At 53.6% G+C, this 23,719-nt stretch overlaps 1 protein-coding gene across 3 annotated transcripts; it reads left to right on the plus strand.

The window, feature by feature from the left end:
* The first annotated feature begins 1,293 nt into the window (after positions 1-1,293).
* MYO19 (myosin XIX) lies at positions 1,294-23,713 on the plus strand. 3 transcript variants are annotated; one of them, XM_045299438.1, is made up of 20 exons: positions 1,294-1,446; positions 6,647-6,785; positions 7,151-7,299; positions 8,792-8,905; positions 12,020-12,152; positions 12,667-12,736; positions 13,126-13,228; positions 13,653-13,749; positions 13,843-13,919; positions 15,121-15,211; positions 15,599-15,770; positions 17,381-17,454; positions 17,930-18,051; positions 18,233-18,346; positions 18,500-18,676; positions 18,871-19,023; positions 19,831-19,938; positions 21,434-21,504; positions 22,363-22,466; positions 23,288-23,713. In XM_045299438.1, the coding sequence occupies exons 1-20, from the start codon at positions 1,435-1,437 to the stop codon at positions 23,398-23,400; spliced, it is 2,193 nt and encodes a 730-aa protein (XP_045155373.1). In that variant the 5' UTR covers positions 1,294-1,434; the 3' UTR covers positions 23,401-23,713. The 3 variants fall into 3 exon arrangements, with proteins under 3 accessions (XP_045155373.1, XP_045155372.1, XP_045155374.1); XM_045299437.1 differs by having other exon boundaries at positions 22,363-23,367; XM_045299439.1 differs by lacking the exon at positions 1,294-1,446 and having other exon boundaries at positions 6,701-6,785; positions 7,168-7,299; positions 22,363-23,366.
* The last annotated feature ends 6 nt before the right edge of the window (positions 23,714-23,719 follow it).

A 23,719-nucleotide genomic window follows, 5' to 3' on the forward strand; every position in this document is an offset into this window, starting at 1 on the left:
CTTAGACTGTCTCTCCTGCCCACAAAGGTCACACCCTGCTCAGAAATTCTTGGCTGGTGGAGCAGTGGTTAGAGCCTATTTTCCTCTTACCGAGTCCGGAGTCTGCCCCAAGTCTTCCAGGAGAGGAATAGCATTGGTACAGATCAGATCAAATTTAGTGAGAGAGAAGGAAGGCTGACTGCTCTCAGAAAGACTGACAGTCGCAGAAACTCAGGATCAATTCTTCTCAACCTGAACAGGGCCGCTGAATCCGCATCGACTCAATGGATGGGTATCCCGTTTCATCCTTCCCTCAGCACTGTGAGATCTAGACATTCTTACATTTTGTGGATGAGGAAACAATAGGGTCGAGAGAGTTCTACTGATTTATGTGCTAGAGGCGGTCATGGGCTTTGGATTCTAAAGGCTCTGTATGTTGGGTTCTCCCTCTCAACCTATCTTAAAGGAGCTCCTAATTATGCTCCTTGAGCCTCTGGGGACCTCTGCGTGGGTGTCTCAGTCTGTTCTGATGTCCAGCTCATTGTCGTTTCCTCAATACCCAGAGTGCCCATCTGTATTCAAAGCCCCAGGAAAATCTTCCATTGGGGTCCTTTGGGCAAGCTTCACAACAAGTCATCTCAGGGACACATTGTTGAAGCTGATGGGATGGGCCCACCGGATTAGCCTCCCTCATGGATTTACAACTCTTGTTAGCAGTACCAAAAATACGCCCTCTGAGAGAATATACGGGTTTGTACTTGGTGCAGGTTTTCAAACCATGATTTGATTGACCTTCAGAATCACCCCTTGTGAGGTCAGTTTTACTATTCCCATTTTCAAGGTGAGCCACCCCCGTGGGCTAGGGAAGTGACATGCCACCACGTTACACACCCAGGGAGTTACACACCCGGGGAATGGCTGCGTTCTGATTCCCCTCCCACACAGCCACCTCCAGGAGCAGCACCAGCTAACTCAAGGCTTCCCTCCCTGCTCAAGACTCCTAATACTAGAGTATTTTCGTCTGGCTAAGGTGATAGAGCAGAAGTCTACCATTTCCTATATCCTTCATGGACAAGACTTGCAGCCCCACCCCAGTCACTGCAGGAAAATTGGCTCTGACTTTGCAGAAAGAGCCTCCAGGATCTTGTAAAAGTTTTCCTCGTTTCTTAATTGGCAGGGGAGAGGGCCGACTCTCCCTCTATGCCTAGCCCCGCCCTGACTCCTGGAAGAGTTCCTCTGTGGTGGGAGGAGAGGGAGTGAGTCACCTTGTCAAGTCCTTACCTGTGTGTGGCCCTTTCTTCTCTCTCAGGCCACAGGCTCCAAGGTGACTTGTCTCAAATTCCTTCCAGAAAGAGCTCTGGGCTGGACCCATGCCCCAGCTCATGCTGCACAACCAGGTGAACAGCACTCCTCGGGCCTGCCATCCAGAACCCTGGCTGACGGCATTGAAGCAAGATGCTCCCACAGGTAACCCAGAGCCTCCGGCATCTGAGGCACCTTCCCAGCTCTCACTGCCATGGAGTCAGTGCTGACTCACATCGACCCACTGTGGGTTTCCAAGACTGCAACTGGTTACCGGAGGAAAAAGCCAAGTCTTTCTCCCTCGGAGCTGCTGGTGGTTTCCAACTGCCATCCATACAGGTTGCAGGCCAACTCAGAACCACTGCGGCAAGAGGGCTCCTGAATAAAGGCTCCGCTGATCCCTGAGGGAGGAAGGGAAAAATATCTTATGGGTCTTTTATTGTTCCATTGTCTTCCATCCTTCATAGCCAAGAAATGTTTCTCTTTTTAACTTTTTATCGTGAATTGGGCGAAGGTTTCCAGAGCAATCTGTTTCCCATTCAACAATTCATACATATTTTGTTTCATATTGACAGCAACCCCGTTTCCTGTTTTCATTCCTACTTCCTCCCTATTTCCTGTTTTCCTTCTTCCGGCTTTCCTACTCCTTCCTGCCGTCTGAACTTTGTTCTTGGGCAAATGCTGCCGACGTGATCTCATATGGTTGATTCTAAGGAGTGCATTCTACCCCGTCTTATATTGACCTTATAGACTTGTCTTGTTTGGTGAGTTCCGTTCCAGGCCCGAAAGGTGGTTAAGGGTTATGTCCTCAGAAGTCAAGAAACTCTTTCTCATATCTAATTTGAATCTCTCACTGTGATTTCTAGCTCTTTTTCCTGTGGTGAGAAAGGTGGGATGGGTTAAAGAATCCTTAAGTTGCTTTGTGACTATACAAACCTGAACCAGAGAGGGCACCCTGAGAGATGTCCCTGGCAGCCTGAATTCCTGAGGTACGCTGGAAGCCTGGGGCTTTAAGAGGAGGTGTTCCTTAAAGCTGATCCTTAAAGAATAAGGAGGTAGCCAGGTGGAAGAAAGAAAAGAAACAGTCTGGCAAAGAGGTCAGCCTGTGCATAACCATGGGAGAAGGTAGAGATATAGAAGGATAAATAGGTCACGGGGTGCTGCTATTGGAACTTGAAAACTTCTCTTCCTCCTGGTCTCTCTGGAAAGACTGTCAGTGTGCAGGCCCGTGGGATTCCAAATCACCCTTCACTGTGTACCTGCATATGCAGCTTCTGGCCCAGAACGAATGCCTCTTTGCTGAGTATTTATTTAGTAAGTGGCACTGAGCTGAGGCAGATGTTTAATATGACCCCTCCGTCAGGTGGCCTCAAAAAGAAAGCAAACTCACTGCTATTGAGTCATAGCTGCCCATAGGGCAGGGTAGAACCGCCCCTGTGAGTTTCCAAGACTAACGATAGACGTAGAAAGTCCTATCGTTCTCCCTTGGCACAGTTGGTGGGTTCAAACTACTGGCTTTGCAGTTAGCAGCCCAACTGGAAACCAATAGCCACCCAATGCCATCAAGTTCATTCCAACTCATAGTGACCCTTTATAGGATCTCCAAGGCTGTAAATCTTTACAGGAACAGCTGGCCTCATCGTTCTTCCTCGATGCAGTTGGTGGGTTTGAACCTCAGACCTTGGGGTTGGCAGTCTAACGCTTACCTGACAGCACTTCCTGGACTCCAACCATGTTATTTAGTGTTGGGGACTGTTTATCTTCAGGCACAAGGATGAGAATCAAGATTGGTAAGAAAGTGATTCCTTTGAAGTGGAGGTCAGACATACCTCCACTCTCCAACTTTATCATCACTTCTGACACCAGCCGTCCTCCCCCTGGCACTCCCTACTTCTCTGCTGGGTTTGATCTTCCATTGCACTGACCACACAACTCACCTACCACACTCACCATACTCATGACTTATTAGACAAATGTCAGGCTACAACTCGGGACTTGGAGCAACTTGGGAATAGCAGGATACAACTCAAGAGTCAGGACAGCTTCCAAAACACAGCTCCAGCATTTTCTCTGACCGTGCCTACAGGTTGGCCCTTCTCTGACCATGCCAGCCAGCAGCCCCTTTTCTGGCTTCTGACTTCCACAGACAAGGGCTTCGTCTCCTTAGTTCTGCTGATATGCCTGGAGGCTTCCCGCTTCACCAGCAAGCTTCCTTCGTGAAGATGCACAACTCTTACTCCATGTGCCGGCAGTCTCACTGCAGCTACCTCTCACTGACCTCCTGGTCCCCATCATTCATACGGTTAGCAGTCACTATTTCTCTGCTACTGTACACTGCTGAAGCTGCCACCAGTTCTCACCATACTCAGTCTTAGAGCGCTCTTTCTCCCAGGCACCTGGGTCCAAAGGATAAACTCTGCTCCAGTCCCTTGCTGGTAGTAAGGTTCCCCTTACCCTCTGTGGGATTGGCCTTTATTTTCCACTTTGTGATCCTTCCAGCCAGACCACAAACTGACCAGTTCCTTTAGTAGACCATGATTAGTGAATTTGCATAGTAATCTGCCAGTTCACATAAGGTTGTTTTCTTTTGTGTGTGTGTATCTGTAGTTTTAGACACCCTATTTACATAGTGAACTAAGCAATCACTTGTTAAGATGATAATTTAGCCAGTCATTTTGGCAGAATTATAAACCCAGGGCTGGGAAAGCCGTATATGAGAACCCATTGCACCAAAACCCACGAAGTGGCTCCCATCTCAGGCAGGTGAGTGCCCAAGACTCAGCTGAATACCTGTGTGTAAGGCCAGCCAGCCAAGGGAGCCATGTGGCCAGCCCACTTGACCTTCTAGCCATTTTGGCTCATGAAACAGGCCTGAGGGCTGGAGAGAAGCAGGCAGAACAATTGTCTGGATCGTACTTTACTTTTACTTCTGTTTTAAAAGCAATAATGTTCATGCCTTGCTATAGTAGATGCTAAGCCAAGTGTTTTACACATGTAATTTTTGTTTAATCCTTACAATAGCCCAATGAGAAGGGTACAGTCAATATATGAGAGTATTCTATCCCCATTTTGAAAATAAGGCTCAAAGAGATTACGTGACTTCCTCAAGGTCATATGAAGGTAAGACATTTTGGAAAATACATAAGCATATTCATAATTATATTCATAATTATATCACCCAGAGATAACCTACCTTTTTGAGAATAGCCTAGGACTTTTTTCCTAAATCAATAATTTAAAAGCACGTAGCAGTATCATGTTTTTTGAGCCTGCTGTATTCCGTGATGTGCATGTACTGTAATTCGAGCAACTCAGTAGTTGGGCATTTTGGTGATGAATTGTCGTTACTAACAATTCTACATACACTAGGCATTCTTGTGCCTTGACTTAGGACTGTTCTAGAAGTGGACCGGCAGGCCCCAGGGGAATGCGCAGTTGAAAGATCTTTGATGGGTTGTCGAATTAGAGGTGCCACTTTGATTTGTTGGTGGTGTGTGACTTTGGAGGTGCCCGTGTGTTTGTGTAGAACTGCCTCCTGAGGCTTTCGTGGCCGTAATCTTCACAGAAGCAGCTTGTTAGGCCTGTTCCTTCTGCAGTCCTGCCGGTGGGTTTGAACTACCATCCTTGTTGTAACCAGCTGAGCGCAAGCCATTTGTGCCATCCGGGAGCTTAGGGGCTTCTCTTTTTTTCTTGTTTTGTTTTTAAATCATTTTATTGGGGGCTCTTACATATACCAATCCATACATCCATTATATCATGTGGACATGTACAATTGTTGGCATCAACAATTGCTAAACATCTTTCTTCTTACACCCTTTGATATCAGCTCCCCTTTTTCACCCCCTTCCCCAGGAGCCACTTTTAGGAGAATAATAATAGCTAACATTTTTTTTGAGCGTACACCAGGTACCTTCTCAAATACTTGACGTGTTTGTGCAGTAGTACCCAGGCAGAAGAAGGAGTCGTCCTGGGGGTGGTGTGGTCACATGCTCAGCTGCTAACCAAAGCATTGGTGGTTCAAAACTAGCCGCTTCTCTGCAGGAGGAAGATGTGGCAGTCTGCGTCTGTCAATATCCCTGACCTTGGGAGCCCTCGGAGGCAGTTCTCTTGTATCCTACAAGGTCAATATGAGATGGAGTGAACTAGACGGCAAAGAGTTTAGTTTTTCTTTGTTGGGCTTATAAACTAGATGCTGTTGTTCCCATTTTATAGATGAGGAAGACTGAGGCACAAAGAGGTGAAGCTATACAACTAATAAGTGGTAGATCCCAAGCCATTCAAAACCAGGCTGAACAATCTAGCTTTGCAGTCCAGGTTCTTCACCACCACACGGACTTAAGCCGTTACTCATAACTCAAGGTTGGGTTTGTCTCGTGAGTAAAAAAAATTTAATCTTGGAGGAGAGGGCGAGCCTGCCTGTGTATTCATGGTGGCTCAAATTCTGACAGCAGACTTCTTTGGGAAGAAACTCATTACTGGGCACTGGGCACATTGCCCTGAGGAGGTTGAACTTGTAATGTTCATCAGGCTCCCTGGAAGCTCACACTGTGTCCGTTCACAGACTCTGTCCTCTAAAAGCCGATTCAGCCAGGTCCCTATCTTTTCCCACTCCCCACCCCATCTTCTCTGTAGCCCCAAGGAGACAAGACCACCGAGGTCAGGGGGCAGGAATGAAGCACTTGTTAAGCATGGACACTGAGGATGGGTGAGGGGCGAGTGGCTTGTGCCCTTTGGTGCCCATTCTTGCCCTCATACAACCTTCGGAGCCAGGCTTCCCCTCTGACAGAATCGGAGCAGAAGGAACTTGGGCCGTTAAATGTAAACTTCTGGAGGTGGGCAATGAAGGCATGAAGCGGTCTCTTTGAGGAGAAGACACTGCTTTTCATCACAAGCTGAATGATCTCTTGCGGAAAAGACTGGCCTGTGAATCCCTTACTTTAGGATATTCCCACAGTAGCCACCCCTTCAGGCCCTACCCCGAGATCCCAGTAAGGCTGAACGCTGGCCAGTCTGGAAGCAGATTTGGCTGGTGTTCCTTTCTTGACAAAGGTGAAAGATTGTCTTTACGGATAACATGCTCTGTGCCTGCCATGAAGTGCTTTGTGAATTTCCCCCCTCCCTACTCTCTTCCCAATGGGCCTGATTTGCATTTCTTTCCCTTCATTTACAAGTAAAGATGCTGCTTCTCACAAAGGTGAGTTACTGGCATGGCCCCACAGGGCTAGTAAGAGGCAGGACTGAAATGTGAACCCACCAACTCTGATAGGGAGGCTTGTTGTCTAAGACACAGGTTCCTCACCTTAGTTAGCACACTGCCAGCTGGCCTGAGTCCCAGCCCTCACAGCTCCAGGTTGTTCTTCCCCAGGTTAACGGCCACAGGCTGGGCTCTGATGCCCAAGGGGAGGACCCCCTCCCAGGAGACCTGCAGGATTTTCTGGGTGCGGAGAGCCTGCTGCACCAGCTGGATGACCTCACACAGGTGAATCCCGTGACACTGGAAACAGGTATGGGCCTCTCTTTCCCCAACCATCCATCTTCAAATGGGTGGGTGGTTGGTGGTGGGGGGGGAGGCAGGAGGGTTGAGGACATTTGGCTCAGCTTCCCAAAGCAGGCAGGACTCCTCAAGCGTAGGCTGCCCCAGAAGTCTGCCCTGGGGGACCCGGCAGCTGTATCCAAGCTCCCAAGGGCAGACTTGGCTCTCACAAAGGGCTCATCTTAATTAGATCTCGCACCTAGTCATCAGGGAACTGCTGAGATCTGCTGACAGTCGGCAGAATCTCAGAGAGGGCTGCTGGCAGGTGTGTTATCTGTATGAGACTGTGTCTGTGTTTAAGTCAGAATTCTCTAACGGTGCCTGTGCCTTACTTAGTCCTGCGGTGCCTGCAGGCGCGGTACACAGCTGACACCTTCTACACCAATGCGGGCTGCACCCTAGTGGCTCTGAACCCCTTTAAGCCGGTCCCTCAACTCTACTCGCCAGAGCTGATGAGAGAGTACCACACTGTGCCTCAGCCCCAGGTAAGACTCCGCCTGCTGCCCGTCACCTCAGAGCTCCCCACCATCCTCCAAGGCCTCCCTGTAGCTCCTCTACCCATCCACCAGCCATGCCGTCGTTCATGGTGTCCTGGTGGCCCAGAGCCTAGTTTGGGACACACAGGTAACTGACTACAGGACTGAACCCACTGCCACCCTGTCGGTTCTGACTCAGAGCAACCCTAGAGAGGATTGCTGTGATTGCAGGTCTTTACAGGAGCAGCCGGTGGATTTGAACCACCAACCCCACAGTTAGCATCCCAGTGTCTCGCCTACTGCACCACCAGGGCTGCTTGACTGCAGGACAGTGGTGGGAGATAAGTTATTTATTAAACTGAGTTTGGGTCCTAAAATCAGGACCTAGGATAAAGTACTGTATGTTCTTGTTTGAGGCTTATTAATAGAAAGGGATTTATGAGGGTATGTTTGTGTATTAAATGCACCACTTTGGGGAAGAGAAGAAAACGACACAACACAAGGATGCCCTAGAAAATTCAGCACCTGTTCTACTGAGAGGAATAAGTTCCTTGGAGGTGGGGAGCAGAGCAGGCAGGGAGAGGGCTTGTTGGTGTCGAAGTGCAGGGTGTTCTTGGGGAGAGGCAAGGGGAGCCAATGAGGGTCGAGGGGGAGCTGAGCCAGGGCAACTAGCGAGGGTGTGAAGTATGACAGGAGGCAGAGAGACCACCCAGGGGTGGAGTGTGAACTTGGCTTGCTGTGGGGCAGCTGGTTTGGAAAAGTGATGCAGGAGGCAGTGAGGACAGTCGGGGTTTTGAATAGTCCAGGAGGGAGGTGGCTGGGCAAGGACAGATGGAAAGAGAGCAGCTCTGAGACCATGCCTTCAGGAAGCTGTGGGTATAGGCTGGCATTGCTAAGCCAAGCCTGGCGTCCTGTAAGTGGACAGAGCTTCCAGAAGTTCACCCCTGATTGAGTGCCCTGGTGAACTCCAGTGGACTGTATCCCAAGAGCCTCATGTCAAAGGCAAAACCTATGTCACAGTCCCCTCCATTCCCCCAGTGCCCGGCGTGATGCCCAGCACAAGGGGGGACAATTAATATTGGTGGAAGGAGAGGACAGCACAGACCTTCCTTGCACAGGAGTTTGGAGAGGGCTATTTAACTCCTCTGAAACCTAGATTTCTCATCGACAAAACAGGGTTGGCCATGCAGCCAATGCACAGACTTCTCTGGCAGTAACTTGTGATGAGAAAGTTATTTGCAAACTGCCAAGTATCCTAACAACATCATCCAGGGCAGAAAGGAACGCGTAAGAAAAGGTTAAGCCAGAAGCGCGGAGCATCCGGCGTTAATAGCGCAGAGCAATCCGGAGAGAAGGCCCGGCTGTGCGAGGAAATATTTCTGGAGGAGGCTTCCTGGCCGGACCTTTGGCAGCCTCCCCTTCTCAGCCATCACTGAGTCAGCCACACCTGAGAGAGAAGGGTGTTCGCTCACCTGACCCTCCATCCTGTTAAATATTTCAGAAACTGAAGCCCCATGTCTTCACGGTCGGTGAGCAAAGCTACAGGAATGTCAAGAGCCTGATGGAGCCCGTGAACCAGTCCATTGTTGTCAGTGGAGAGAGTGGGGCTGGAAAGGTAGGAGGGCCTCTTCCGTACTCTGTCAGTGTCGTGACAGGCTGGTCTGCCGGGTCATTCCCAGAGAGGCTGTGGTCCCAGCAGGGAGTCCTTGGGCTTGGTGTGCAAGTGGACAAGAAGGCCAGGCTCTGATATAACCCTGAAAGCCAGGCAAACGCCCACTGTTGGGGATTGCAATGTAGTGGTTGAGCATGCATTGGGAAAGATAATGATCTTCCACAATCCCCTGCAAAATGGTGTGGAGGACAAGACCAGCCAGTGCCAGATACGCAGGCTTATTTAAAACCACATCAAAGATTCTGCTTTGAGGTCTGGCTAGCATCTGTGTCTTTCCTACCCCCACAGCGCCTGCCAATGAAATATACAAGCCCCTTTTCAAATGTATAATGGAAACTGGTCATTACAGATTACCAAGCACCAGTGAGTTGGTACTTAGTGGAAGATGTGCCCCTGAGCCAACACTCCAAGGACTTACTGGAACCGTCCACCCTGTTCTGTTGCTTGCACTGCAATGGGTAGTGCATTGGGCCAGCCGTGAGGGCAGACAGAAGCTCTGGGGAAGGCCATGTGGCTCTTGGATGGCAGAACCACACGGGTAAAACAGAAAGTTGGGTGGGAAGTTGCTGAGCTGGTCAGAAGAGGCTGCTGACCCAAGACTCACCACCTTCCTGCCAGGCTTTGCCCAGCTGCCCATGTGTGAGCCAGTGACTGAGTAGCTGCTACCTTTCAGGCCCTGAGGTCTGGCACAGGGGGAAACGGGAAAATGCAGCAGTCAGCCCTGGGGGGCTCACTTAGTCTGCTGCTCCAGACAGACGGGAAGCTAATGATGACCATAAATGGCAAGGTGCGGGCTTGAACTTGGGTGAGGAGAGTTTTTCTGGAGAGATTATCCAGGGGCTCAGAGAGCAGCTAATGCCCAGCTTCAGTGACAAAGCCCACTGTCCCCAAGAATTGCCCCGGGGAGCTGAGGCTGGACCTAGCCTGAGATCCAGAAAGCCAGAGACCAGTCACCTTCATGTGCAGCTGCTACAGCCATGGGGTATGCCGAAAATTTTTAAATTTTTGATTGGTTTTAAAATAAATATAACTACATAGTTGAAAATCAAGCAATACAACCAATCTTACAAAGAGAAATAGCAACTCTGCTTCATCTCTCTCCCTCTCCCAGAGATGGTACTTTTGCCTCTGTTAGCAGTTTGACTATTCGCAGCCATCTTTCTAAACCACATATATGCCCATATAGTGTTACTTCTCAGTTAGCTTCCTAGTTTAACAAGAGCATAGCCCTTCTTTTCCTGCCTCCATGTTCCATCTGTCTCTATAGCACCATTTCTAATTCAGCCCATTTGCCATATTTACATCATGATGACCATCTTATTCACAGAGGAACTACACCATAAATTGTACCATATATACAGTACTTCGAGTATAAGCCGAGTTTTCCAGCACATTTTAAATGTGGTTTTTGTGGTAAAATTAGGTGCCTCCACTGATAATCGGGTCAGCTTATACTGGAGCATATGCAGTATTTCCTTTCTTGGATAATTTTTCTTTTCCCTCTACTTTATTGTCCCACCCGCCCCCTTTTGTTTTCACTTGCTTAGTGTCTCTTTCATGAAAGTCACACGTTGTTGTGGATTCTTTTGTTGTTGTTGTTGCTGCTGTGGATGCTATCCTGCCTCATCTGGCCCGTCCCATAGCTCTGCTCAGGGTTCAGAGTAGGTCTATGATACAGTGTCAGATGGGCTACCACTCTTATGATTGGCATCCCGGAAAACAGAGAGAGCACAGATCAGAAGATGTATTTGACAAAGTCAATGAAAGACAGGCGAGCAAAGGAAAGCTCAGAAAATTAAATTAAACAAGGTGACTACGAAGGGAAAGAGCCCTTGGTCTGTGATCCTTCACACGTGGACTAGAAGGGAGCAGACAGAGAGCCTCTGTGAGCACTAGCAGCCAGCACCTAGAGCTAACACCTTCCTTAACGGGGAGGGAGGGCAGTTCTTCCCCAACAAAGCAGGGGCCTGTTGTTAACCCCTTCTACTCAGGATGGGTCTGGAAGTCCTCACCAAATGCAAGAAGGAAACCGTTCATCAGCAAAGCAGAAAGAAAACTACCTTCTCTCCCAGATGGTGTGATTACCTACATAGCAAAGGTTGGAGGCATTTACCCACAAAAGGCTTGCTGCAGCTAGGCTGTGGTAAGGCACACCAGAATGCAGTGAGGCAGTATATTCAACTCCATTGTCTGCCTAGTTCCTTGCAACAGACCACTGGAAAATAAAATGAAACTGTACCTGCACTTGGCTGAATAAAAACCAGAGTAAGAATGTTATGACCGGGCTGCCTGAGTTTAAACCAGAGCCCTGGCATTGATTCCATGTGTAAACGCCATATTTCCTCGTTTTTTTGTGCCTCAGTCCTGTGATTTCAACCTGGTGAGAGGTGCCCAGAAAACCACCAGAGCGCAGTGCCTGCCACAGATCAATACCCAGGTCACCTGTGAGGCCTCACAGTCCCTGCGTAGCCATGATCAGGGGCTTGTCCCATCTCACATGACAGATCATTAACCTTTGGAAAGCAAACAGTACCTTGCTACTTAATACTTCCAGTGCGCAACAGCTACCATCTAGTTCACCCCACTAAGAAACCTCTGCCCCATTAGGCCTATACTTCCCATTCCCTTTCCCCCGTCTCCCAGCCACGGATCTGCTGGCTCTGTGGAGTCACCTGTCTAGAGATTCCACGTAATGGAATGCTGCAATAGGTGACCCTTGGTGTTTGGCTTCTTCCACTTAGCATACCATTTCCCACGTTCATCCACATTTTACCATCCATCAGTCCTTCCTTTGTATGACTAGATGGTACTCCATGGCTTTCTCTCCATCCACTGATGGACATGGCTCCTCTGACCCCTCACAGCATCTTCTGCAACAGAGGGGAGCACTGCGCTGTCACCCATGGGGAAGTGCCTTGCTCTGGGCCCAAGCTCCATCCAGCAGCTACCCGTTGACCCCTGGGTACGAGGAGGACTGTGGAGGGCGCTGGTCCCTCAGCAAGGCTTAGGAAGTGGAGAGACCCGGGCACAGCTCCCACAGGGCTGTTTCTGTCACAGACATGGACATCTCGCTGCCTCATGAAGTTCTATGCTGTGGTGGCCTCCTCACCCACCTCCTGGGAGAGCCACAGGGTGGCAGAGCGAATCGAACAGCGGATCCTGAACTCCAACCCTGTCATGGAAGCTTTTGGTGAGCTCGAGACTGTCTGCACAGTGCCCCTGCCCTGTTTCCTCAGAGACTACCCCCTTCCTGAGGACAACTAGCAGGGTCTTAGAGAACCATGCGATTCACTGCCTCGGGTCCCCCACCACCTCCCTCAGGATTGCGCCCAGTAGAGGGCCGTCCCGTCACCTTCCACCCTCTAGCCTGGGCACCCTGGGCCCATCTAGCCTAACTCCTAGCCCTCCAGCTTCCCAATGGCCACCAAGCTTGGGGACTTGTCTAAGGAAGGACAGTGCCTAGTGTCTGGGCTATGACTAGCGCCCAGTCATTGTGCCTTCTGACTAAGCCAGTAAGACGCATTGCTTCCAACCCCTTCAGAGAAGGCAGTGTGGACTGTGCGGGCTTGCTTACTCTAGTCCCTTGCCAACAAGTTCGTCCAACTCCTGACTGGCACGTGCTGAGCCCCGAGTGCCCATCTCCCAGCCCTGTCCCCGTGACACGGGAAAGATGGGGGCAGTGTTAACCTGGGGGCCCTCTGTAGGGAACGCGTGCACGCTGAGGAATAACAACAGCAGTCGCTTTGGGAAGTTCATCCAGCTCCAGCTGAACAGGTAACAGTTGCTGGCTGATGGATTCTGGGCAGGGGCAATTCGAGACGGATGTGGCGGGGATACTGTCAACCTGAACCACCGCCGTGACACCACCTCACTTCCAGCCTATATGTCTATGGGCCTCTGGGACTGGTGTACCTTCAGGGTGGTCGCTGAGCTGGAGAGCCCGGCAGTGGGCAGGTTCTGGCTGATATATGCCTTCTGGATCCAACCTGGCTCAGGAACTTTTAGTCCAGCCTCTACCTCGCTGGACCATGATGCCTTCCCACCTGAACTGGGTGCAGGGCCACTGTCAGCTAACAGGGGCCGTTTCTGAGTTGTAGTCTGGCACATGGTAATGACTTTGGGATGCACGAGCACCTCATGGGCTCTGGCGTGTGTGTGCCCAGGGCCCACCAGATGACCGGAGCTGCAGTCCAGACCTACCTGCTAGAAAAAACTCGAGTGGCATGCCAGGCCCCCAGAGAGAGGAACTTCCACATCTTCTACCAGGTCTGGGCCCCAGCCTGCCCCATGCCAGGCTTCTATCTCTCTGCCCCTTCCGCAGTGCCCCCTTCTTCCTGCCACACTCACCCTCGACCCCCTGCCCAGATTTGGCTCTTGCATCAGACTGGCAGCTCTGCTTCCTCCAACAGAAGTCAGGCTAGACTAGGAGCTCCTCTGGGCATGGATAGGAAAGGGTGTGGTATGGCCCCCCAGTCAGAACAGGGATCCTTTCCTCCGGGCAGGGGCTTCTGGGGAGTTTGTGTCAGCGACCTGCCAGGGGGCTCTGCTCACTTCTCTTCTTGGCCCTGGGCGTGTCCTGTGCTCTCTACCTGGCCTTCAGCTATGTCTCACTCCTCATCCCCACTCCAGGCCTGCGGAGGCCAGAGCTCCCTGATACCCAGCTCACTCCCCACCCTGCCCCTGCCCACAGATCTGCAAAGGAGCCAGTGCACAGGAGAGACTGCAGTGGCACCTCCCCGAGGGGGCTGCCTTTTCCTGGCTGCCCAACCCAGACAGGACTTTGGAAGGTAAGGGCCCCTCACCCAGCCCCTGGGCTGACCCCACCACCCTGTGACCTTCTCTAGCCACGACACTGGGCTGGGCCTGGGGTTCTTTTTCAGAGGACTGTTTTGAGGTGACCAGAGAGGCCATGCTCCATTTGGGCATCGATACCCCCACCCAGAGCAACATCTTTAAGGTCAGAAGAAAAACTACACCCTGTACATTTGGTGGGGACCCCTGATAGGACCTGTCCTGTGGTTGTTCCCTTCTGTGCTGTCCCCAACACATCAGCCACCCTCTGTGACCTCTGGAGACAGGGTGTCTTCGGGGTGGAAGGACACGCGAGCACAGTGTTCTCAGGGCTCCCAGGAGGGCAGAGCGTGGGGGTCGGGGGGCAGGTATTAGTACAACCCCGGAAATAGAGAGCTGCTGTTGTCTGGCCTGTTGTGTGTAAGGCATAGTCCCTGGCTTTTTTAACAGTCTGATAGGTGTGGCAGTGGTTTCTGTTTCATGCATGAGACCACCCCACCCCTGGTCAGACACCCTCTGTGGTACAGAGGGCATACAGAGTACCAGACTTAGTGCTTCCAACTCCCGGCAGCTCCCGCCACCTCTCCAGTCGGGATGCTGCCCAGGCCAGGCTCACTGACCGCTCTCGTCCACACTCGTGGTCTCCCTCCCCTATCTGCCTTTGCCGACACCACTGGCCAGGGCACCTCCCCCGCCCACCATCCTACCCGAGCACAGTCTGGCAGGAGGGACAGAGGAATCATTACAGGGAGTGGGTAATCCAGTGGGAAGCAGCCTCTACCACCAGGTAGGTGGGAGCTGCTTAGGCAGGGTGGGCAGTCATGCCCGGCGTGGATACCACCAAGGCAGAGCTGGGCCAGGGGAGCACCCAACACACCCAGGGTGAGGGGTCTACACTGGGTGACATGTCCTGCTGCCCCATCCTGTGTGTGTGTGTGCGCGCGCGCATGAACATGACCACACAGTCGTGAGCATGTCGGCAGGGGAGCCTGCTCCAGAAGTCAGGCCCTCAGGTTCCCTGGGTGGACCCTGGGCACCAGAGGGAAGGAAGGTAGGAGGAATCTAAAGTCCAATTGTCCTTCCCTGAGCTACCTGCGTGGTCTCAGCATGTGCTTTTACCATCCCTCCCTTAAGTGTCCTCCAGCACGCTACCTGGGGAGGGTGCTGAAAAGTGTCTCAGGTCATTCAGGACTCGCTTGCGCCAGGCCACAGACCCTTAAAAGTGAGTGAGTGGGAGCCAGGCGCTCGCTCCTGTGACTGTTCTCTGTGATGATGAGTGTCCACAGGAAAGAGCCCCCACACGCACGCACGCTCGCTCGCTCTCAGCTCGGTCCCGAGTGAGTCCCCTACCCCTCCTCTCCCCTCAGCTCCTCGCCGGCCTGCTGCACCTGGGCAACACGCAGTTTGCCAACTCAGAGGATGAAGCCCAGCCCTGCCAGCTGATGGAGCAAGCCAAGGGTGAGGGACCGGGTGGGGCCCTCCTAGGGGCTTGGTAGTTGCTGTCAAGGTGATTCTGACCGAGTCCTGAATCTGATGCCGTCAAGGAAACACGAAATGAACTCTTGGGGTCCGTCCCAGGTAATTTGCTCCTCGCACCGCTCTGGTGAGGGAGCCGTTGTGCCCCCCTTACACAGATCAGAAAATGCAAGTTTATGAAATGATTGTCCCATACACGGCAGTTCAAATCCTGGCTCTGCCGCTGTGTCCCTCAGTGAGGCTGTTGGCCCCGCAGAACCTAGTGTCCCCCACCCAGCCAGGCCAGTCCTGCTGGGGGGCCTGTGGTGACCTGCTGGGGGGGCATTGGAGAGCAGGGTGATTTGCCTAAGGAGTCCCTGCCTCTCCTAGGCTCTGTGAGGACATCGGCCTTGCTGCTGCGTCTCCCAGAGGACACACTGCTAGAGACGCTGAGGATCCGAACCATCCAGGCGGGCAGGCAGCGGCAACTCTTCCGGAAGCCCTGCTCCCGGCGCGAGTGTGACACTCGCAGGGACTGTCTGGCCAAATTGGTCTATGCACGGTGAGCAGATCCTCCGAGCACTGCCCTAGCCCCACACATTCTCCTCCCTCTTGGGCTGGACTGGCCACCATCAGCCAAAGGAAGGGAAGTAGGCCCAGGTCCTCAGACCCCGCGAGGGCAACAGGAGACTCCCTGAGCGAGCACGTTCAGTGGCAACATTGCCAGACTTCTGATCTGGACGGAGTTCCAGTGAGGGGACCAAAGCCTACCCTGGCCGTGGCCAGAAGTGACGGCACTCCATTGGCAAGTCCACTCCAGGCTCTTCATCAGCCTGGTGTGTGTCCGTGAGCACCTCTGCCCGCTGGCCATGTGGAATTTAGGCCACCCAGCTTCACCAACACTAAAACCACAGGTCTGACCCCCTTCGGGTCGGCCTCTCGCCCGGGCTTCTGAAAAGAGCCGCAGGCCCGTGTCCTGTGAAGCAATGGGGCAGGATGTACTATGTATGTACAATACATACAGACATGTGCTCATGGAACTCTGGCCCCTTTCGGGTGCACTTTGAAGAATCTCTCAAAGAACCACGAGCCTGAGAGCACCGCGGGAACAAGGCTCCAGACAGCTCGTTCCCGGTTGGTTGGTTGGCTTTTGCCTGCCGGTCCCTGAAAGATGAGCGGGTAACTTGTCTGTGATCGTCACTGAGGGGTTAGTTAGTTCTTTCATTTAGGACCCCCTACGGAGTAGCTAAAACCCCTGTTGCTAAAAGGAGGAAGCCGCTCTGGTGGTGCAGTCGTTAAAGCACTGGGCAGCTAACTGAAAGCTCAGCAGTTTGAACCCCAGCCGCTCCACAGACCAGACAGACATCTCCCACAGAGACGTAGTCTCCAAAAGCGTAAGGAGCAACTGGTTGCGACAGCAGCCGTTCTCAACCTGTGGGTCTCCACTCCTTTGAGGGTCGAACAACCCTTTCACACATGGGTTGATTCATAACAGCAAAATTACAGTAATGAAGTAGCAACAAAAATAACGTTATGGTTGGGGGTCCCCACCACATGAGCAATTGTATGAAAGGGTCGCAGCACAAGGAAGGGTGAGAACCGCTGTCCTAGAGGGTCGTCATGAGTAAGCGTTATCTGGATGGCAGTGGATGGGTTGCATCGAGAGAGAGCTGAAATCCAATGAATCGAGGAAAACTGCCGAATAATTCTTTTAAGGAAGATGATAAAGAACCCCCTTACTAAGGTTGTACAAGCCCTCGTGTTGTACAGCAACTACAGCTTCTTCTCTGAGCTGGGGTGGCTCCAGGCTGGAAGGTGCCATTGTGTTCCAGTGGCTTAGGCCATTTGGGTGGGCCCCGCTGGGCAGGTGACAGGGCCTTGGGCTCTGAGCTCCACCAGTGGACTCCATAGTGAACTCCTTCTGACAAACCCCTCCAGCCCACTGGCTCAGCCCACATGGGGCCTACTCCCAGGTAGCCTGGAGCGCTGCAGTCCCACAGGGAGACAGGCAAGGTCCCTGTGAGCATGCCTGAGCGCCCCCTGCAGGTGCTAGAGGTCATTACAGGTGAGCAGAAAAAGGGCTTTCAGCCCCAGCACCCTCCGGGAGTGGCACCCTGGCTGCTGAAGCAAGTCTGCCACGCCTCAGGTTCACCAGAGCCCTTCCCTCCACAGGCTGTTTGACTGGCTGGTGGCCGTGATCAACAGCAGTACCTGCGCAGCCCCTGACACCTGGACTACTTTCATAGGTAGCTGGGCTCGCCCTGCCAGAGGCCCGGGCCCATTGTGGCCCTTCCCCAGGCCCAGGGCTCCTCATCCTCCACCCTCACCCCCCACTGGTTGAGGAAGGCTTTCTCCTCTGCCTCACTAGTGCCACGTCTGGCCAGCCCCTCTCTTAGGTCAGCTCAGGAGGGTAGCAATGGTGGGTAAACTAGCTTAGAAAGGATTTGGGTGGCACGATTGAAGTCAAAACCCTGGAAGCCTGGATGGGATTGTCAGGTGGAGGCAGCTCAAAGGCCCCAGCAAAGTTTGTACCCCAAGTGGTGGGATTCTGGGCACCACTAGGCAGAAAAGACGAGGGCCTTCCAAAGTGTCCCATGGGACTTGAACCAGTGGCTTCAGATTTTGCCCGTTGAATGTCCCGTTCATCCCATCTCAGCTTGGCCACTCTGAGCTTCTGTAGGCCCCTTGCCCTCACCCCCCTGTGCTCTCCCATCCCTGCAGGCCTGCTGGATGTGTATGGATTTGAGTCCTTTCCTGACAACAGTCTGGAGCAGCTGTGTATCAACTATGCCAACGAGAAGCTCCAGCAGCACTTTGTGGCTCACTACCTGAGGGCGCAGCAGGTGGGCGCCTTCTGACTCCTCTCCCTGGCTCCAGCCTCGTCATGCGAGCTGGCTAACAGCCTTGTCTTCCTTCCCGGAGACTCTGGAATTGCTGTGGTACTGAGGCTGATCAGGTCCTGGGCTCTCTGGGCCTCAGACCCCCAGAGCTGCCATCTGACATCCCCCACCCCCGCCCCTCTAGGAAGAATACGCAGCTGAGGGCCTCGAATGGTCGTTTGTCAACTACCAGGACAACCAGAGCTGTTTGGATCTCATCGAGGGGAGCCCCATCAGCATCTGCTCCCTCTTAAATGAGGTGAGAGGGTCAGCTGGTGAGCTGAGCCCGGGCTGGTCCTCTCCCTGCATCTGCTAGTCCCTCAGTCACCTGTCTCGGGGTCAGTTACTGTGACCGTGGGGCCTCAGGCTGAGAGGACTTCAGAGGCTGACAGCCTGTTGCTGGCCCACCCAGGAGTGCCGCCTTAATCGGCCGTGCAGCGCAGCTCAGCTCCAGACTCGCATCGAGAGCGCGCTGGCCAGCCAGCCCTGCCTGGGCCCGAACAAGCTCAGCCGGGAGCCCAGCTTCATCGTGGTGCACTATGCAGGCCCCGTGTGCTACCTCACCACCGGCCTGGTGGAGAAGAACAAGGTGAGTGCTGCCCAGGCGGGGAGCTGGGGTGCAGCCAGTGGCTAGGGCTTCCCCACCTGTCCTCGCCCTCCTGAGCGACCTCCCAGAACCCTTCGGGCCCACTACATGTCTACAGATGCTGCTGCTACTGGGTGTCTGACCAGCCTGTGGATAAACAGGTGGCAGCTCACCTGCTGCCTTTTCCTTCCTGATAGGACCCTGTCCCCCCTGAGCTGACCACGCTCCTCCAGCAGTCTCAGGACCCCCTGCTCAAGGAGCTGTTTCCTACTAATCCCAATGCGGAGTCCCAGGAGGAGCCCTCTGGGCAGAACAGAATGCCCATGCTGACCGTGGTGTCCAAGTTCAAGGTGGGCCTGGAGGAGCGCATGCTCACTCGTCAGTGTCACAGGGGTTCTGCAGGCCCCTCCGAGAGTGGCTGCTGTTTGTGGGTGGCAGTGGGGAACCCAGAGATGTGGTCCCTGAGTGCATGGCATAGCAGATCTGGTGGGGAAGAAAAGCCACAGATGACAGCCCAGGGCCTGGGGTCCCAGTAGAGGCCTCCATACCACTTCTGCCTATCTCTCAGCCCTTGTACACTGCGCCACTTGCCTTCCCCGCCCCTTCACTCCCTCCTCCCTCCCACATCCACCCCTCCTTTCTTGGTGTATCCTCCCCATGCACACAGCCATAGGGTCTCAGCTTTCTTCGCACATCCTTGGGGTCAAACTCTGGGAAATGCAGGTGTGGTAATTAGCTCTTTCTGCCCCAGCTGAGAGTACCCCTCCAACGTCTGCATGGGACTCTGAGGCAGTGAGAACCGACACCACTCCAGCACTTAGAAGGGGCTCAGTGCCAGGAACGCCTGGGGGCTGGTGGCGCTGGTGGGAGTCCTATGTGAGCCGTTTCTCTTTTAGGAAGATTGCTGCGAGAAAGAGGGGATTGGGGCGGGGCGGGGGTGAGTGAGACCAGGTGAAGGGCCCTTGGAGGCAGAAGGGAGAGCCAGAGGTAAGGAAAGTAGTGGTCTGCTCTGAGCATGCTCAGTCAAGTCACATAGTCATCCCAGAACAGGAGTCTCCCACCTGCAGGCCAGGAGGGCCAGAGGCTGAGTCCAGCTACTAAGCAGGGCACAGATGATGCCTGGCAGCCTGAGGCCTGACCCCCCTCTCCCCATGCAGGCCTCCCTGGAGCAGCTCCTGTGCGTCCTGCACAGCACCACCCCCCACTACATCCGCTGCATCAAGCCCAACAGCCAGGCCCGGGCACAGACCTTCGTCAGGGCTGAGGTAACTAACCCAGGCCGAGGCAGATCTGTCCAAGGGCCATCTGACCCAGGCCCTGGTCTGGAGAGGGTGGGGGTAGGGGGAGTTGGACCATCAGACTTCTCTGACAGGGCGTGACCTTGGCGAGGTCTCACCTGCCCTAGCAGGCCATCATGTGCCATGCAATGGCTAGCCACGAAGGCAAGTCGGGCTTTAATCCATCTTGTGCTCTACTTGTGTGCTGACAAGAGACTAGCTGCACAGAGGACGGGGCCTGTTTCTGATTGGCTGGGTGGGTCTCACGTCACCCTCCATGCATGCTGAGGCAGTTTCTGACTGGAGCTAAAGGTTTTGGTTTAGCTTTATTTTGCACACAAGCACCCTTTGGCTAGCAGCTGCCCGTTACTCCTAGGGGCCAACTCTTAGCAATGGGATGCTGGTTAGGCGTCTGTCATGGTTCCCTAGTGAATAGTGAAGCTACAGCAGTGATATACCACACACACACACACACACACACTCTCTCTCTCTCTCTCTGCCATCTAACCCATTCTGCCATACAGCGGCCTTGTGAGGACAGAGTAGAACTGCCCCTGAGACTGTAACTTTACTGAAATAGAAAGCTCTCCCCCGCAGGAGTGGCTGGTGGTTTTGAACTGCTGACACTGCAGTTAGCAGTCCAATGAGTAACCTCTGTGCCACCGGGGCTTCTTCAAGATAACAAACGCAGACAATTTACCAAAGAGAAATGTGTTCTCAAAGTTGAGGGGCTAGGAGTCCTTGCATGACCCCAGCTCTTGGGGAGGGCCCACGCTGGGAGAGGAAGGTCTTTGTGGACCTGGATTCCTTGGTGTCACTGTCCTCGATCTAGGAGGTTCCCAGTGCAGGGACCTGGGTCCAAAGGACGTGCCCCGCTCCCAGCTCTTCTTGGTGGCCTAGGTCCCCATCTCTGCTCACCTCTCTCCGTCACTCTCTTATACGACAGAGGGGTAGCAGGCACACTCCAGCGAAACCCCCTTAGGACTGTCACAGGATTACCCGTATTGCATCCCAACCTTAATCCCCTTGGATCAGATCAGTTCGCATGGATCATCATTTAACTGTCAAACTACTGTAAACAAAATTAAGGCATATTTGAGGGGACTCAATTCCATCCATGACAGTGGCCTTGGGGTTTACAGCCAGAGCCACGCTCCTGTGTGAGAAAGGCCTTCGTTCTGGTCACAAGGATCTTGCCAGTGTCACCTCTCTGCCCTTCAGCCAGGAGTCTCTGTTGAATCTGGCTGGGCTGTGAGCTAGTAAGTTCTCGGTGCTAATGGATGTGCTGGGGCAGAACTTTGCTGTCTCCAACGCCATGTGTCAGATCAGAGGGACTCAGGTCTCCAGGGACCCTTTCTAGAGGGAAAGTCCTCTGAAGTCCCTTGATTGCTGACTGCCCTGAAGAGTACACACACAGCAGAAGGTGTGGGAGGCTGTGTAGCCCCCGTGCAGTGAGTCCCCAGCCTGTCTCCCACCCTTGCAGGTCCTGAGCCAGCTGGAGGCCTGTGGCCTGGTGGAGACCGTGCACATCAGTGCTGCCGGCTTTCCTATCCGGTGAGCGGGAGCAGGGCTGCAGGGAGGGGGCAGTCTCGAGGCTCAGCCTAGCAGTATGGTACAGGGTGGAGTGCCCAGAAGGAACACTGCTAAGCACAGGCTAACCTTGCTTACCGGGTGCTCCATCCCTGCTGGCGAGCAGAAATGTGGAGACCTGATTCTGTAGAAAAGTGCCTTGGGTTGGGAGAGAGACAGCTGTCACACCAAGCTGAGCCTTTGACGTGAAGGGGAGATGTGCAATTGTTCACTGCAGATTCCTAAGTACAACATGTAAGCCAGGCTTGCTTACTGGGCAATCGTATCTATTTGTTTCCTGGGCGCCCTTCTGCAGCAGGCACTGCTGAGTGAATGGGCAAGGTGTCTCTGCCCTCCTAGGACATGTATTCTTGTGGCAACAAGAAAAATAAGTACAATCTTTTAAATTGCATTTTCCCACCAACTTTTAAAACCTCATGTGTTTGGTGCTAGGAAGGATACCAAAACACTACTGGATCAAGGGCATCCTCCAGCCCACGGGGCAGGAAGGAGCAGGCTGCAAAGATGGAAGGGGAGGGTAGAGTGGTCCAGAGCAGGCCCAGGGCCAGCAACCATAAGTGACTGGGGCACTGGGGTGGGCAGGCTGGGACCAGGAGGAGGGGGCAAAAGACCATGTGAGTCACTGGCGGGCTTTGCGGTTTGCCCCGAGGGCAATGGCAGGCAGCAGGAAGAGCTGAACAAGGCACCCCTGGTCGTCGCCCAGCGGCCCAGCACCAGGAGGGTAAAGATTCCCAACAAGTCTTACCTTAGCAGCTCAGTGTGCTGGCTTTTGTGTCTGGTCCACAATTCATGTCATTAGCAGCTTCTCCTTCTCTCCTCCAGGGTCTCCCACCGGAACTTTGTGGAAAGATATAAGTTGCTGAGGAGGCTCCGCCCTCGCACATCTTCTGGCCCCCACCGTCCATGTCCTGCCCAAGGACACTCAGGTGAGCGGCCCACTTGCCAGTTTTCTGTGGAGCCCGGTTTCCCACCCCCCACCTCCAGCTCCCTCAAGGCTCCGGGGCGGGCTGGGCACTCAGCTCTGCCTGCAGGGGGAGAAGCGACTGGAGGAGAATAACCCAGGTGGAAAGTGGGAAGGACCCTGCAGTCGAGCTGGCGCTTGGGAGTGGGAATTGGGGAAGGCTTCCTGGAGGAGGTATCAGGATGGACTGGATTAGCAGATGAAGGGCTTTTGCCTGTCCGAGTTCATGTAAGCCACTCCTGGAGGCGCTCGGCGGCTCACCTGATGCATGAGGGCAGAGATAGGTGAGCCTGGGCCCAGGCTTCCTGGACTTGCTTCTCTGAGCAGATGGGGCAGCGCTGGGTGAGGGAGGCCAGGCCGCTGTGGGGCTGGGGGAAGCCAGCAGTGCAGGCAGTTGGAAAAGAAGAAATGGACCAATGTGTGCATGATTGGCTATAGAGAAAAGGACAGGGAGCCGAGGCTTGGGGCACTGCTAACCCCAGGCCTGCATTCTGGCCTGTGGCCCAATTAGCCAACGGTCAGAATGTAAAAATAGCAAAGCTCTGGGAGTGAGATGGCCCAGGGACCGGGGAGCAAAGTCCAAGGGCTGACAGGAGGCTGCACTGGGCAGGACCCGGCCTGGTGGCAACTGAACACCCACCCTTCCCCGCCCCGCTGGGCCCCCTGTACCCCACAGACTATTCCACTCTGCCACCTTCTCTCTTAGGCAGACTGTCACTTTCCTTTCCCCTCCCCCTCTCTCTTCCCCTCTTTCTCCATGGTCTGCTTCCTGCTCTGTGCCCAAAGCCCCTCGGGTCCCTGGTTGGTTTTGCAGCTGTTTCTCATCTGCGGTGTCTCCCTTGGCAGCCTCTGTCTCACCCAGGCATTGGCGGCTAAAGGTGGTCAGAGCCCTCAGGTAAATGGCCCTCTCCAGGAGTCACCCATGAGGTGTGGGAGGGAGGCAGGGGCCCACCGGCCAGGCCTTCACAGACCTGGCCCTTCTGCTGTTTTTCTTTGCTGGCAGGGAGGGCGTGGGCTGAGGGAGGGCCCTGTTGGTTCAGGATGGCTGAGATCTTGGAAACAAATGCTGCAGAGCAAGCAGCCTGGGCTTCTGACTGCGAGGAGTTGCTTTATGGAACATGCATCCAGCACCCTGGGCCAGCCCACCTAAGGGACCTGTGGGGATCCCGAGACGCTAAACAGGGTGATTGTCCCTGAGCTCCTGGGACAATCAGAAAC

The sequence above is a fragment of the Echinops telfairi genome, unplaced genomic scaffold, assembly GCF_000313985.2.
Source record: "Echinops telfairi isolate 266 unplaced genomic scaffold, ASM31398v2 ScPeMD7_7458;HRSCAF=8496, whole genome shotgun sequence".
NCBI classification, from domain to species: Eukaryota; Metazoa; Chordata; class Mammalia; order Afrosoricida; family Tenrecidae; genus Echinops; species Echinops telfairi.

Coding starts and splice junctions, on each gene's coding strand:
- MYO19 (XM_045299437.1), top strand. Junction 7,300..8,791: donor ACACTGTGCCTCAGCCCCAG/GTAAGACTCCGC, acceptor TAAATATTTCAG/AAACTGAAGCCCCATGTCTT. Junction 15,212..15,598: donor GCTGATGGAGCAAGCCAAGG/GTGAGGGACCGG, acceptor TGCCTCTCCTAG/GCTCTGTGAGGACATCGGCC.